We start from the raw sequence: 14,889 nt of genomic DNA, 5'->3' as shown, positions 1-14,889 counted from the left end.
TTTTGTGCCTGGAAACTACGATTTGCGGACAACATTGATTTTCTGTTACCATTTAAAAAAAACTGCTGCAGAATCGCATCGAATGCTTGTCGAAGCTTACGGTGAGCATGTTCTTGGTAAATCACAGTGCTTTGAGTAGTTTAAAAAATTCAAAAGTAGCGATTTTGACGTGAGAAACGAAGAACGTGGAAGACCACCAAAAAAGTTGGAAGACAGCGAATTGCAAGCATTGTTGAATGAGGATGACACTCAAACGCAACAACTCACGGATCAATTAAATGTGACACGAGAAGCCGTCTCCATACGTTTGAAAGCCATAGGAAAAATCCAGAAGATGGGAAAATAGGTTCCATATGAACTGAATGAAAGACAGCAGGAAAACTGAAAAACCACTTGCGAAATGCTGCTCGCCAGGTACAAAAGAAAGTCATTTCTCCATCGAATTGTGACTGGCAATGAAAAGTGGATATATTTTGAGAATCCTAAGCGTAAAAGATCATGGGTAACTCCAGGCGAACCATCGACATCGACTGCAAGGCCAAATCGCTATGGACGGAAGACAATGCTCTGTGTTTGGTGGGATCAGAAGGGTGTGATCTATTATGAGCTGTTAAAACCTGACCAAACCGTTAATACTGAACGCTACCGACAACAAATGATCGATTTGAATCAAGCTTTGCGTGAAAAACGACCAGAATATAAAAAAAGGCAACACAAAGTGATTTTGCTTCATGATAATGCACCATCACACACAGCAAAACTGGTCAAGGAAACGATTGAGGTGTTTAGTTGGGAAATACTTTCGCATGCGGCTTACTCATCAGACTTGGCTCCGTCCGATTACTATTTATTTGCATCGATGGGATACGCACTTGCTAAGCAGCGCTTCACTTCTTACGAAAATGGCTCGATGACTGGTTTGCTTCAAAAGAGCAACAGTTTTTTTGGCGTGGCATCCACAAATTGTCAGACAGGTGGGAAAAATGTATAGCTAGCGATGGGCAATACTTTGAATAAAATATTTTTTATCATTTTCATACAATAAACGTGTATTTTCTATACAAAAATTCCGGTTTCATATTTACATACCTGGTAGTTCGCAGGAATTTTGGTTTTTCTCGCTTCTGACGTCATCAATCCAATATGGCCGCGGTGACTGATCAGGAGCCTTAATAGGTGAACTTACCGTCTTTTTTCTCTCTCTGTCTCGCTGGTCGAGCGTTTCAAGAAAGACACCCACCCTTCGGGCTCCCCGTTAGTCACGTACGCCCCTGCATTGTGCTATCTAGCGTCCCTGCGGAGTAATTGCCTTATGTCCCAATTAATTTATGTTGGCGTCGCCGTCTTTACCCCGGCCGCTCTTTGATCCCGCGGATGGCAACGCTCATAGGGCGAAGAGGCACGCGCGAATGATACAAATCGAAAGGAGATACCCTTGTCGCCGAGTGGCGGGTCGCTCGGTATCGGCCGCTCGGCATCGATCGTCGCTCTCGTACTTTCGCAAACAACATTCTCGGAACGAAACTTCGCCTCGAGTACGTATGTGCGGACGACGATAAAAGGAAAAGAGAGAATTGGAGGTGAGAAAGAGGAGAGGAGAGTGAGCGACGCGTATCGTCGCGCATAAACGGCAGAAATATAATTTCGATGAACGACCATCGCCGTCCGTCGATGGTAGAGTTAAGTTAATTACGAATTTACCCGCTCGCTTCCGCCCGTGTTTACTGATTCATCGGGCAATTTCGCCCGGTAATGCGCGGCGTTTGTTCTTCCGATTCGAAATTCAAATCGCCTCTCGACTACTTCCCATTGTACACGAGAGGCCGCGCGCGCGCGTGTGAGAGAGCGCGAGGGAGTGTTAGTAAAATTGCACGCTTGTTCGCGGAATTCGTGTATATGAAAGTGGACAAAAGGCATGGATGAGAATAACGAGAATAACGAGAGCGATGACTCTCGCCGGTTTGCAGTCGATCTCGATGGACGCCCCGCGTCCTTGCATAACCATTTCCCTCCCACCGCGGCCAAGTATGTCTTGTAATGGGGAATTATTTTTTCCTCGAGAGAATAAACGCTAACACGCTGATTTTCGAGAGCGAATTATCATATAACTTTTTTAACTATACAGTGTCAATTAATGACATACCTGTTGTGTGTTGAGATAGAACTCATTAAACTAAACACAAAATTCCTTTACCACTTTGCAAGCAATCACGTAAAATTTTATGTCACTAATTAAAGAAGACAAGTGAATGAGATCACGCACGATACAGTAGATGGGCTATGTTATACATTAGCTGAAATTGAACAAAAAAATCCTCTACCATTTTGCAAGTAACCACGTAGAATTTTAATTATTAATTAAAAAAAAAATTGAGGCATGAGATTGTTTGCGGTAAAGTACCAATCTTCTTTAAATAATACCAAAAAATCTACGTGATTATTTGTCAAATTTTGTTCAGTTTGACCTAATGTAAAAAGCAAATGATAAACGATAAACGTTGCCATCGAAGCTCATGTACCGCATCACGCGTAATTATTCACCAATCTTCTTTAATCAATAACTCACAATTTTACGTGGTTGTTTGCGAAATAATAGAAGAATTTTGTGTTTTCAATTAATGAATTCTACCTGCACACAACGAGTGTGTATAAATATTTATAAGTAAACTATTTATATAGTTTATAACTATTTATAAACTATTTATAAGTAACAGAAATTTCGAGTTTTCAAATTGACTTTATTCAAATTGACTTTATTTATATTTATTTATATAGAAATTATAAAATCCAATTTGACTTTTTTATATTTATATTTTTATAAATATGGAAACTGAAGCCCTGCTTATGGCCTCTAAATGGCAGAAAATACACAAAATATAGATTCCAAAAAGAATTTCTCAGCGCAAAGCTAGTACGCTAAATATAATTAAAAGAGGCTGATTTATGTTTCAGAGTATCAAAGTAGGCGTTGGACAAAATATTAAGATCGAAAATAGAATCAAAATTTCGACTCGAGATGATATCATTAGAGCCATCTCTTTCTTTTCCTCGGGGATTTTGTGGTCGCGAATTTTCGAGCGATATATATGTATCTCGAGTAAACGCTAAACTTCTGAGTAAATGTACAACCAGAAACAAAGAGAGAGAGAGAGAGAGAGAGAGAGAGAGAAACTAGGCACAACTCACTCGTTCAACAGATCCTCAATGGCAACATAAGTGTCCTGCAACTCGAGATCTCTAATATGCCTCGCGGAGATCACCGTCGGCTCGAATTGCGTCAGATTCCATGGTAAGACAAAGTTGAGCTGAAAGCCCGTATTGAAGGCGAGACCGCCCCGCTTTGTCATCGCCACCGGCACTGTGATGCCCAGGGTGAACTGTCAGCAGAATTTTGCGGGATTATATCGCGAGGTAAACGCCGACACGGACGCAGAGTCGGAGCTACATCGCGAAATGATCTTTTCAACTATCTGAATCATTGCCGCTGAATTTCACGGCGCGTGATCTAGTGGATAGCACATTGATCTATTATACCGAAGGTGCGCCAAGTTCGATCTCAGGCAGACTTACGAAATTTTTATACGCCCGTCTTCTGTCGGAAGCAAGCCACCGAGAATATTGTTACTTACAAAGGAACCTTGCAAACCCGAAAATTCAAATTTTAATAAAATTTTGCACAAATGTAGGTTAGATAAATAAATGAATTTAGATCATTTCAGTTGGCGCTAAAAAGGGCTTGAAGGGATGAAACTACCCTTCAAAAACACAAAGTTTTTAATTTTTTCAACATATTTCATAAACTAAATGAAGTATCAAAAATATTTTATACAAGAGTTTTATAATAAAAATATTTTTATTTAGTTATGCCATTCATTTAAAAAAATATATTTTTTTAAGAATTCATCCTTTGTTCTCTTATATGAAAGTGTATCTATTGCGCTATGATATAAGTTTATTATCAAGTTAGGATAAGTCATATTATTTATATTCTACGTGTATCCCTATTCATAATTGTATTAAACCACAAGAAAGTTTATTGTTCAATTATTAGGTCGACAGGTTTTCATGTATATATAACACATTTCATTTTTATTATATTGATAAACCATTCTTTTACGTAACAATTGTGTGCACAATATAAGAATAATTACATAGCTTCTAATTATCATGCAATTATCATTTTGGTGTTTAATATTGACGATATATATTGTCTATTTTACGTAACAACTGTCTGCGCATTGTAAGAATGATTATATAACTTCCAATTATCATGTAGTTATCATTTTGGTATTACGTATTTCGTATTAATGATATACGTTGTTTACGAAATATGGTAATATATCGTAATAATAAATATTAATTAATATTATGTCGACAACGGTACCAGCTAAGACACGCATTTTAAACTTTGAATAGACAATTTTAAATGGAGTCATTTTAAACAAGTCATTACTTTGCAAGTCATCTGGAAGACTAGTATATAAGTAATGCAAAGCAATGCACATTGCTTATATTTTCAGTATGAAATATGTATAAGCAGCAAATGTAATAACTTTGATTGTGATAGTGTGAAAGACTGTCGAAGCCAGTCTGATAATCTAAATTTTTATTAAAACAAAGCATAATGTTACACGTAAATCCTGCAAATGTTCTCAATATGTGTTAGTTATTTTATTGCAAATTACAAATATTCCACCGACACATATAAATGAAAAAAAAATAGAATTGCGCGATATGATAAAGTGATTTTATTATAACAAATGATAGATGACTTTTCATTTAATATACACACCGACACTACATTAGAACTTCAAAAATATTGAAAACAGGATTTATTCGACATATTGTAGATATTGTACATATTGTAGATCTGCTACAGATATTGTAGCAGATGATGAAATAGAAGTATTTGAAGAGAATAATGATGAAGATGATTATGAAGGTGATAATGAAAATATTTGTACACGGAAGAAATTGTAAATAGTGACTATAAAAGAAGACTGTTGAATTTTGGAAAAGTGGAAAAAAGGCCATGACTCTTTTGCGACAGTTAAGAACTGTTTTAGAAAAGTAAAGTCTTTGTCTCAACTATATCGATAGAACCCATACAGCACAGATCTTGCAGCAACATTGCAGCAACATTGCGGCAACGCTGCTGCAACTTTTAACATTGCTGCAATGTTGCAGTAATATTGCTGCAAGATCTGTGCTGTATGGGAAGGCTTCCATACAAAGAGGAGATGCTCAAAGAGAAAAACTGTTGTACATTTCCAAATATGTTTTTAAATATTTTAAAGAAGCTACCGACAAGAGGCGGATTATTCATGACTTGGATCTGCGACAAGCAGAGTAGGCGTTACAAGCCAAAGAATATGTCGATCTTACTTCATTTAACCCTTTCGTGCCTCTGGGACATATATATACCACTTACAAAAATCATTATAACTTTTAAACAAATAGCCCTATCGACTTTTATCTTAACTCTTTTAAAGATAAAGGTTTAAGCTACATGTACAAACCATTGCACACTTTGAAATATTATGTTTTCAATAAAATATAGTTATTTAAACTTTGCTAAAAATCCAACTTTTAGGTCGTGAAGAATAACTTTTTATTATGTCGAAAATTCATTGAATTAATTCTAATTATATACTTAAAGTCTGACACCAGTACATGATAGCTTTATCAATTAGAAAGATCTTGTATTTTCACCCGTGCTATTGTATACTATGGCGGACATATTTGCATATTGACAAAAACGTACTCAGAAGCTCCTTGTAATAGTTTTTCGAAATATATTATTTTGATTCGAAATTTTTACATTCGAATTATAATTAATATTCAGAAAAAAAAACATAATTCAAACTTTTATCTTGAATATATCGATTTTTCACCATTTTATAACCACCATCTTGAATCCGCCATTTTGAATTTCAATTTTGATAGTTGATTTGAAATCAGCGCCCCCAAAAACCTATAGACCCGGCTCCATATGAAACACATTTCTTCTGGGAAAGCCGAAAGCATGAAAGTGTTAAGCAGAACCAACATAGATATTAAATTTTAAAAGAAAAAGAAAAGAAAATATGGAATTGTATCAAGGAAAATAACAAAATTTATAAATCGTTCAACGATAAGAGACAAAGAAGAATTACAAATTACATGCCAAGAATTTATAAGCACTGTAAAATCTTATATAAGTCTTTTTGGGACAGAGAACATATATGGGGTGCGTTCCGTTTCCACGCATAATGCGTGAAGCGCATGAAGCGCAGCGTTAGAGTGACAGAAATACGAAAGTAAGATAAAATGAGAGGGAGAGCACTCGGGTGAGGTTCTCGAACCTAGGATAGGTTAGTTCTCGAACGCATGAACTACATCAGCTCCGAGGTAGTGCAGTCTATGCGATCTCATGCGTTCGAGAACTAACCTAACCTAGGTTCGACAATCTCACCCGAGAGCTCTCCCTCTCTTTTTATCTCACTCTCGTATCTCTGTCACTCTAACGCTGCGTTTCATGCGCATCATGCGTGGAAACGGAACGCACCCATGATGCAGATAAAAGTAAATTTAATTTAGAAATACATTTAGACAAAATACTTATCACACACAAGGTGATAAAACAGTTGAAACATTAGTTCAATCACAGTTAGCAATGATGCATAATTATACCATAATGCCAATAATTTCTGCAAACGGACAATTACATTCACCTCTTTATTTGATATTAAAGGAAATCAATAGATATTTTGGATCACGTGTAGAAGAAACTTTGTTTAGAAAGTTCAAACAAACGTTCAAACAAACGTTCAAACAAACGTTCAAACAAACGTTCATATTGCAGTATTGAAATCGGGTTAACTAAATATGCAACATTTTTATTCTTGGTTTATGAATGTATTTTTACTTGCAAGTGGGGCCTTCAGTGTGCTATTATTAGATTCTTAGACCGGATATTGTCCCGCTATTGTCTACAAGAGTTTATGCCAAAGACAGGAAAAGATGTACAAATTTTAATCAAAAAATATCAAAAAAGACCACAGAAATGGTTCAATCTCTTGACGTTTATGGAATATTTAAAATATGGAAGAATTTTGTGTGTGTGTATGTGTGTGTGTGTGTGTGAGAGAGAGAGAGAGAGAGAGAGAGAGAGAGAGAGAGAGAGAGAGAGAGAGAACATTTAGTGATCGTGTCATTCTATTGTGTTATTCTATTGTAATGTCAATTTATACTTGAGAAATAACATCAACAAATTGCAATCCTTGACGCATATACAACTATCATCTCCACGATTTCATAATCTTTTCAAATATGCTTGGCTCAAAAATGTATATATCGATGAACGGCCACCATACTTCAAAAATCCAGTAGACTTCTATTTCTCTGGAAAAGACATATAAGATATACCACGCTGCTCCATATGCGGTTCACCTACTATAATACATTGTTCTTCGCGTAAAAATTTGTATGCACCATTTCTTTTAATATTTTATTAAAACTTATTTATTTTTAATAAACTTATTTATTGCAAATATTAGTAAATATAATAAATATATTTATGTATTATATTTTCCAGGAATGTTGTCCAAATACATAGCGCAATATCTCATATCAACATGGTGGAAATATCAACTGTAAAATATATGCATACGCGTTATACGCGGGAAATGAATACATATATTATACGCAGAAAAAAAGTAATATTGCTACAGCACTAATGTAATCAGAATAAAAAAAACTTAAGTCAGTTTATAATAATATTTATAAAATTAATATATGCCATATTGTTTAAAAAAAGCTGTAATACTGCGATGTAGAAGGGCAGGAGAATCTACTACATTATGAATCTTCTAAGAAAGTCAATGCGTGATGTCACTTACTGATAAACCTCGGATGGGGTCACGCAACCCGGATGATGACTGGCGCTATTATAATTCCGGGTCATAGAGTGCGAAATCAATTACTGGCTATGTGGGAGTGGACAACCGGGCTCCGTATGGAAATTATATTGGGTGTACAACTTAATTCGGTCCGTTTTTTTGCTTGAAAAACGCATTTATTTGAATGATAAAATGAATTAATACATTATTGAAAGTATTGTCCATCGCCAGCCACTACTTTTTTCCATCTTTCTGGCAATTTATGGATTCCGTCGCGGAAGAAGCGTTCATCTTTTGAAGCCAAGAATGAATCGAGCCAATTTTTAATACCCTGTTCTGAAGTGAAGTGTATTCCAGTCAAAGCGTTCTGCATCGATCGAAACAAATGGTAGTCGGAAGGGGCAAGGTCTGGGCTATAAGGCGGGTGAGCCAGAACGCTATTTCCATCCGCTATTTTCCAAATAGTTTTTAACCGGAACAGCAACATGAGGCCGAGCGTTGTCATGGTGAAAGATTATGGACTCGTGTCTGGTCGCATATTCTGGACGTTTTTCGGCTATAGCTCGCTTTAAACGGATCAATTGTCGCCTGTAGAAGTCTCCCGTGATGGTTTGACCAGGTTTTAGCAGCTCATAGTGGATCACACCCTTCTGATCCCACCAAATACAGAGCATTACCTTGGCATCATGGATATTCGGCTTCGGCGTTGATGTTCCCGGTTGGCCGGGCTTTACATACGATTTTTTGCGTTTCGGGTTGTCGTAGTGAATCCATTTTTCGTCCCCGGTAATGATTCGATGCAGAAAAGACTTCTTTTTGTACCGTTCAAGCAACATTTCGGACATGCAAAATCGTCGTTCGATATCTCTCGGTTTCAATTCGTATGGGACCCAATTTCCTTGCTTTTGGATGTATCCCGCGGCTTTGAGTCGTTTCGAAATAGCTTGTTGAGTAACTTCCAATGTTCTTGCGAGCTCTTTTTGCGTTTGACACGAATCTTGATCGAGTAATGTTTCTAATTCTTCATCTTCAAACTTTTTCGGTTGACCCGAACGCTCTTTGTCTTCAACACTAAAATCACCACTTTGAAATCGTCGAAACCATTCTCTGCAAGATTTATCCGACGGTGCAGATTCACCATAAACTTCCACAAGCATTCGATGCGCTTCAGCTGCACTTTTCTTCCAATTGAAAGAGAAAATCAAAACTCCCCGCAAATGGTGCTTATTTGGAACAAAACTCGACATTTTCAACGCAGTAAAAATTAAACTTGTTGTGCAAAACTCAAAGGCTTGTAAACAATATTTGGTTGACAGATGTTGACACTTCACGATACAGCAAAAATCAGCTGTCGCCGTCAACCATTTATAGCACCTAGAGCCATCTTTTGAAAACGGATCGAACTAAGTTATACACCCAATAATACTGATTTAGGAGGAATAACCATGGAAAAAATGCAACTTAAACACCTGGTACAAGTTGGAACATGGAATGTGAGGGGACTGAAGACTTAAGTTGGCAAACTAACCCTAATAGAAAAAGAATTGGCGAGGTACAACATCGAGATTGCTGGCCTGGCAGAAACTCACTGGTTTGGTAAGGGTCACTTTAGAATCGATAACGATAACCACATCTATTTCTCTGGAAGCGAAAAACAAGAATTTACAGGAGTAGCCATTATGATATCAGCAAGGCTACCAAAATCGAGTTCAATGCTTTTAATGACCGCATAATGCTTCTTAAATTGGATGGCAAACCATGTAGACTAAATATTGTCCAGGTCTACGCACCGATTACTGATGCGGACAGAAAAGACATCGAAGAGTTCTATACCAAGTTGGAATCTACTATTCAAAGAATACGAGGAAAAGAATTAAGAATTAATATGTAACGATTTTAATACAAAAGTTGGGAGCACCATCCAGAATGATAACCTGAAGGAAACGCTTGGAAATTATGACATAGGGGAAAGGAACGAAGCAGACAGTTCGTCTAGTTGGATTCTCAATCAACAACAAATACTGCATAATAAACACTAGATTCAAACATCACATCCGCAGACTATATATTTGGGGGAGTCCGAGTGATAGATCGAGAAATCAGATTGATTACTTTTTGACCAATACCCGCTGGAAGTCGTCTTTCAAAATTGTAAGAATTCTCCCGGGAGCAATATGTGGATCGGACCACGTGCTCTTGTTGGCAAAAGTAAAGGTTAGTTCAAAACACCCGTAAATCGAGTCAATCCGAAACGGCTAGAGAGAGGGAAGGAAACAGATTTGCGGTCAAAGATAAGTAGGATTATACCCACCATATCCAATGACACACCCCTTCAGATAATCTAGGAAAAGATCAAGCAATGCATAATAACGGCATCTGCATCGAAAAGGGAACAGATAATAAAAAGGAAACACTGGATTACAGAAGAGACACTGAAGATTGTCGAGGAGAGAAGAAGTCTCTGGCAAAGAGGAGTACACAGAGGTGGAAGACAAGGAAAGATTGCGCATGCTTAATAAGGAAATAAGAAACAGATGCAGAGCAGACAAACAATGCTATTACACACAGATATGTGAAGAAATAGAGATCCACGACCAAAACAATCAATCAAGGGATTTGTTTAGAAAAATCAAGTTTATAACAAGAAACTTTAAAGCGAGATCATGGACGATAGAAAATCACATAGCGAGGATAAGAATGAACAAAGAAGAGATTACGGAGACATAGAGAGCGTATTGCTAGGACCTATATAAAGATGAGCATCACCAAGGATACAGCATTCGAAACAATGAGGAGGCAGAAGATAAACCTGATATATTATAATACTAATAAGTGAAGTAGAATCAGCGATTAAGAAACTTAAATCCAACAAAGCACCAGGAGAAAACCTAATAACAGCGGAAATATTGAAGTCTACAAAAGATGTGGGAGTAAAACTTCTCCACACTCTCTGTAGTAGAATATGGCGCACTAGACAATGGCCCAAAGATTGGACACAATCTACTATCACCATACGTAAAAATGGTAGCCTACGCAAGTATGACAATTAAATATCGCTGATTTCGCATGCAAGTAAGGTAATACTGCACATTATCAACAAGAGACTGAAAGCTTACACTCAGAAAAAAATACCGGCAGAACAAGCTGGATTTGTTAAAGGTAGAGGCACGGGAGAGCACCTCCTAAACATGAGCTCATTGAGAAATCAAGAGAATTTAACATCCCGTTATACATATGCTTCATAGACTGAAAAGCATTTGACAAGGTCAGGTGCCGTTGCTTGTAGCGAGTATTGAAGAACATGGGGATATCCAAGGCACTTCATAGAACTCATAATAGAGCTATACCAACATACCACAGAATCGGTGAGAGTGCTTAATACCATGTCAAGAGAGTTCCATCCAGAACAAGACAGGGATGCATATTATCACCACACTATTTAATATCTATATATATATATATATATATATATATATATGAGAACGGTGCTCGATGGATGGTGTATCAATTAATGGCCAAAGAATAAATAACTTGCGACTTGCGGACGATACGACCTTATTCGCGAAAAATCAAGAAGAACTTATCGAGTTCATCCGGAGAGTGGAAAACGAAAGCCGTTCTTTTGGGTTAGAACTCAACACATCAAAAACAAAGGTAATGATAGTAGACAGACAGCATAAGAATCATCTTGAAATAACACGAATTGACCGATTCGAAGTGGTTGAAAACTACATGTATCGTTAATATCGAATACGGGTTCATCAGAAGGAGAGACAAAACGTAGATGTGATTTAACCAAGATAACAATAGAAAAACTTGGAGAAAATTTGGAAGGATCATCAAATTTCAAAAAAACTAAAAACAAGACTAGTAAACTGTCTGGTATTCCCAATACTAACGTACGGAAGTGAGTCTTGGACGATGAAAAAGGTAGAAAGAAGAAAGATAGAGGCCACTGAGATGTTTTGCTGGCGGAGAATGCTACGTATCCCATGGACAGCCCACCGCACAAATAATTCCATATTAAAAAAACTTAAAATCGAAAGAAGGATTACCAGCAGAATACAGTTGCAATAGTTAAAATACTTTGAACATATCATGAGAAAAGAACCGGATAACATGGAGAGACTTATCATTCAAGGTTAAGTAGAAGGGCAGAGACCAAGGGGAAGATTTCCAATTCGATAGATCAGCCAGATAACGGAAAAGACCCATGCACGAGCTCATTAGAATAACGGAAGACAGAGATGGAGGCAGCTCGTTCATGATGTCACGACGACCGCTACACCCCACTCAGGGAGTTAAGACTGAAGTAAAGAGAGTGAGAGAGATATTGTTTATATTATATCGTGTCAATAAATATAAAATACACACACATATACATACATACACACAAATACATACACACACATAGTACATGCTACATTATATATGGTGGAATATATAATACGTGTGGAATATATAAACATATATACTTTCCAAAACAATTTTTTCAAAAAGTAAATGACATAATTAAATAAAGATATTTTTACTATAAAACTTTTATATGAAATGATACTTTATTTAGTTTACGAAATAATATATCGAAAAAATCGAAAGCCTTTGTATCTTTGAAGGGTAGTTTCATCCTTTCAAAACATCAACTAAAGTTTTATAAATTATTGACTTTATTTAACTACTACATTTATGCCAAGTTTTATTAAAATCAGAATTTTCACACGATAAATAATGTATTACATAAGAAGTACAAAGGGTAAATTGAAAAAAAATTTTTTTTTTCGAAAAATAAATGACAGTTAAATAGAGAAAATAGAGAAAATAGAGAATATTTTTCTAAGAGACATTTATATAAAACATTTTTAATATTTTATTTCGTTTACGAAATATATTGAAAAAAATGAAAATTTCTGTATCTTTGAAGAGTGGTTTCACCCTTTCAAACCGTTTTTTAGCACTAATTGAATTTATCTAAATTTATCTATTTACCTAACCTATTTGTTTACCTAAATATTTGGTTACCTAAAATATTTGTGCAAAGTTTCATTAAAATTTGAATTTTCGGGTTCGTGAGGTTCCCTTGTTAGAAAAACCTCTCTACTCTAGTCGTTCGGAGGCGGCGTTAAACTATAGATCCTATATACCTGAATACAAATAATATACACCACAGATATGCGAGAGAGATCACCACGCCTCAGATGAGGCAAGAGGATTAAATAAATAAATAAATATATATATGTATGTGGTCTTCTTAGTTTGCGCTACTGGGCAGCTGTATCCAATACCAAGGGCTGTATTCTGTACACGTTTACCAACAACTATCGATTCGATATATATCGTTGCACAGTTATTTTATAATACGATTATATCTGCGCAAACGACACAAACGAACCGACAGTTGTCAGTAACACGTGTACAGAATAGCTGTCCGAGGCAAAAAATGGCTGTGTTTATCTTTTAGTTATTACAAGAAAAAAATATACGGTTAACAGAATCGCGGAGAGCATCAATACATAGAAGAAGGCTGCCTCTATCATGTTTGTTCAGTCAGTTACAGCAATTAATTTTCTGAGAAGTTGTAACTTCTAAATTCTAAAATATAGAACAACTAGCCCCGGTCTCCCCTATTTTGTTCTCCGTGTATACAATAGTTGTCATCTACGTCAATTCGACACCAAATTTACCGATAGGCTGAAGAAGAATGAAATTTTCTATCACACGAATCCCATAAAGCCTATAATCTTTAGTATCACTTCATTGATACGAACGTCCTTCTCAAATGTGATGGGCCGGACTCGTTAATTATTTCGCGGGCAGCGGTTCGCAAATAAATATTTAATGACCCGACAACAATAGCTGTATTTTGTTGCGCGGGCCAAAAGCTCCCATGACGACTACGTGTGCGCGACTAAATATCATTTTAATGGCCTATTACTGGCGCGCGATGTTCGATTGGCACGCAATTTCTTTCCGCCGGTGAACACGAACGTGTGCGGTGTATTTTTTTTTTATTTTTCTGTAATCAAAATTCGACCGAACTGAAAACACATCCGCGAGCCGCGTAAAAAGGAATCCGACGCTGGGAAATTTCAGGATATTCTCGCGATGACGATATTGCATTCGCGTTAAGCGATACGATTTACGAAGCGCTTAAATTTTTTTTTATTAAAATACATTTTGTATTTTACAGGGATTATTTTCCCTTTAATAAAGCGGAATCGAATCGAATTGCAAGTTCCGTCCATTTTATCGCAGCGGATAGCAAAAACAACAACGAACGACAATATTCTCCCGAAATGTAAAAAAAAAGAGAGCGAGAACGACAAAAAGAGAGAAAGAGACGGAGAAAAATGAAAACTGTCAAGATACCTGATACAATGTGTTTTCGGGGTACAGCAGTATCGCCTGGCATCGCCAAAAATTCATCCAAAAGCCAAGACTTAAAAACAGGTGAAAAATCAGCCGCGACATTGGGTGTGACGTATCTTGACGGTGTCGTCGAAGGGAACCGTTACAAAAGTGCGCGGCATCGACAGAGCCGCCGGATAGCCGTTTCCATTCTATACCCAAGTAATTCGCGCGGACCATTGGATCACTGGTCGACGAACCGTGGGGCGAACAGCCTCTTATTCCACGGCGTGTACGTATAGCGAGTTCGTGGGAACACGATAATGAGGCCCGGAGAGTTTACGTGGTCGGAGGAGACGCGGCTGTTATTTGCGCGCAAACGTTCGTAATCCGGCATTAGCGGCCGGAAACTTGGATGTTCCATTCGAGAGTCAACGACGCATCCGAACAACGAGATACTTACTGTAGGGTGAAGTACCTATTATACAGGGTGTTCGGAAAGTACCGGGACGCCCGAATATCAGGAAAAATATAAGTTTTACAAAAAAATGTTTCAGACAAAAGTTGTGGCGTTTAAAAAGATGTATTTACTGATCACATCAGTTTGACCTTGGGTTGCGTAGCGAAGGTCAGGTCAAGGTCACATTAATTTTTTTAAATGGAA

The 14,889-nt window shown here is 37.0% G+C and overlaps 1 protein-coding gene and 1 long non-coding RNA gene across 3 annotated transcripts in view; one reads left to right on the top strand and one right to left on the bottom strand.

The window, feature by feature from the left end:
- Nucleotides 1-14,375, bottom strand: part of LOC116844060 — a 21,365-nt gene extending 6,990 nt beyond the window's left edge. The window contains exons 1-2 of one of the 2 annotated variants that reach the window (XM_032815165.1): nucleotides 14,247-14,375; nucleotides 3,187-3,377 (exon numbers count right to left, since the gene is read on the bottom strand). In XM_032815165.1, the coding sequence (XP_032671056.1) occupies nucleotides 3,187-3,377; nucleotides 14,247-14,348 (293 nt within the window). In that variant the 5' untranslated portion in view covers nucleotides 14,349-14,375. Of the gene's footprint in view, nucleotides 1-3,186; nucleotides 3,378-4,151; nucleotides 4,180-14,246 lie in introns of those variants that run through there. The other variant, XM_032815175.1, reaches the window with a different exon arrangement.
- A 77-nt stretch (nucleotides 14,376-14,452) lies between these two features.
- LOC116844072 overlaps nucleotides 14,453-14,889 on the top strand; it is a 2,318-nt gene continuing 1,881 nt past the window's right edge. The window contains exon 1 of the long non-coding RNA XR_004377980.1: nucleotides 14,453-14,689. This is a non-coding gene — a long non-coding RNA (uncharacterized LOC116844072). The remainder of the gene's footprint in view (nucleotides 14,690-14,889) is intronic.

This window comes from Odontomachus brunneus, unplaced genomic scaffold (assembly GCF_010583005.1).
Source record: "Odontomachus brunneus isolate Ranch 3 - 2012 unplaced genomic scaffold, Obru_v1 Obru_scaffold_003, whole genome shotgun sequence".
NCBI lineage: Eukaryota > Metazoa > Arthropoda > Insecta > Hymenoptera > Formicidae > Odontomachus > Odontomachus brunneus.
This window is presented reverse-complemented; position numbering and strand designations above follow the sequence as displayed.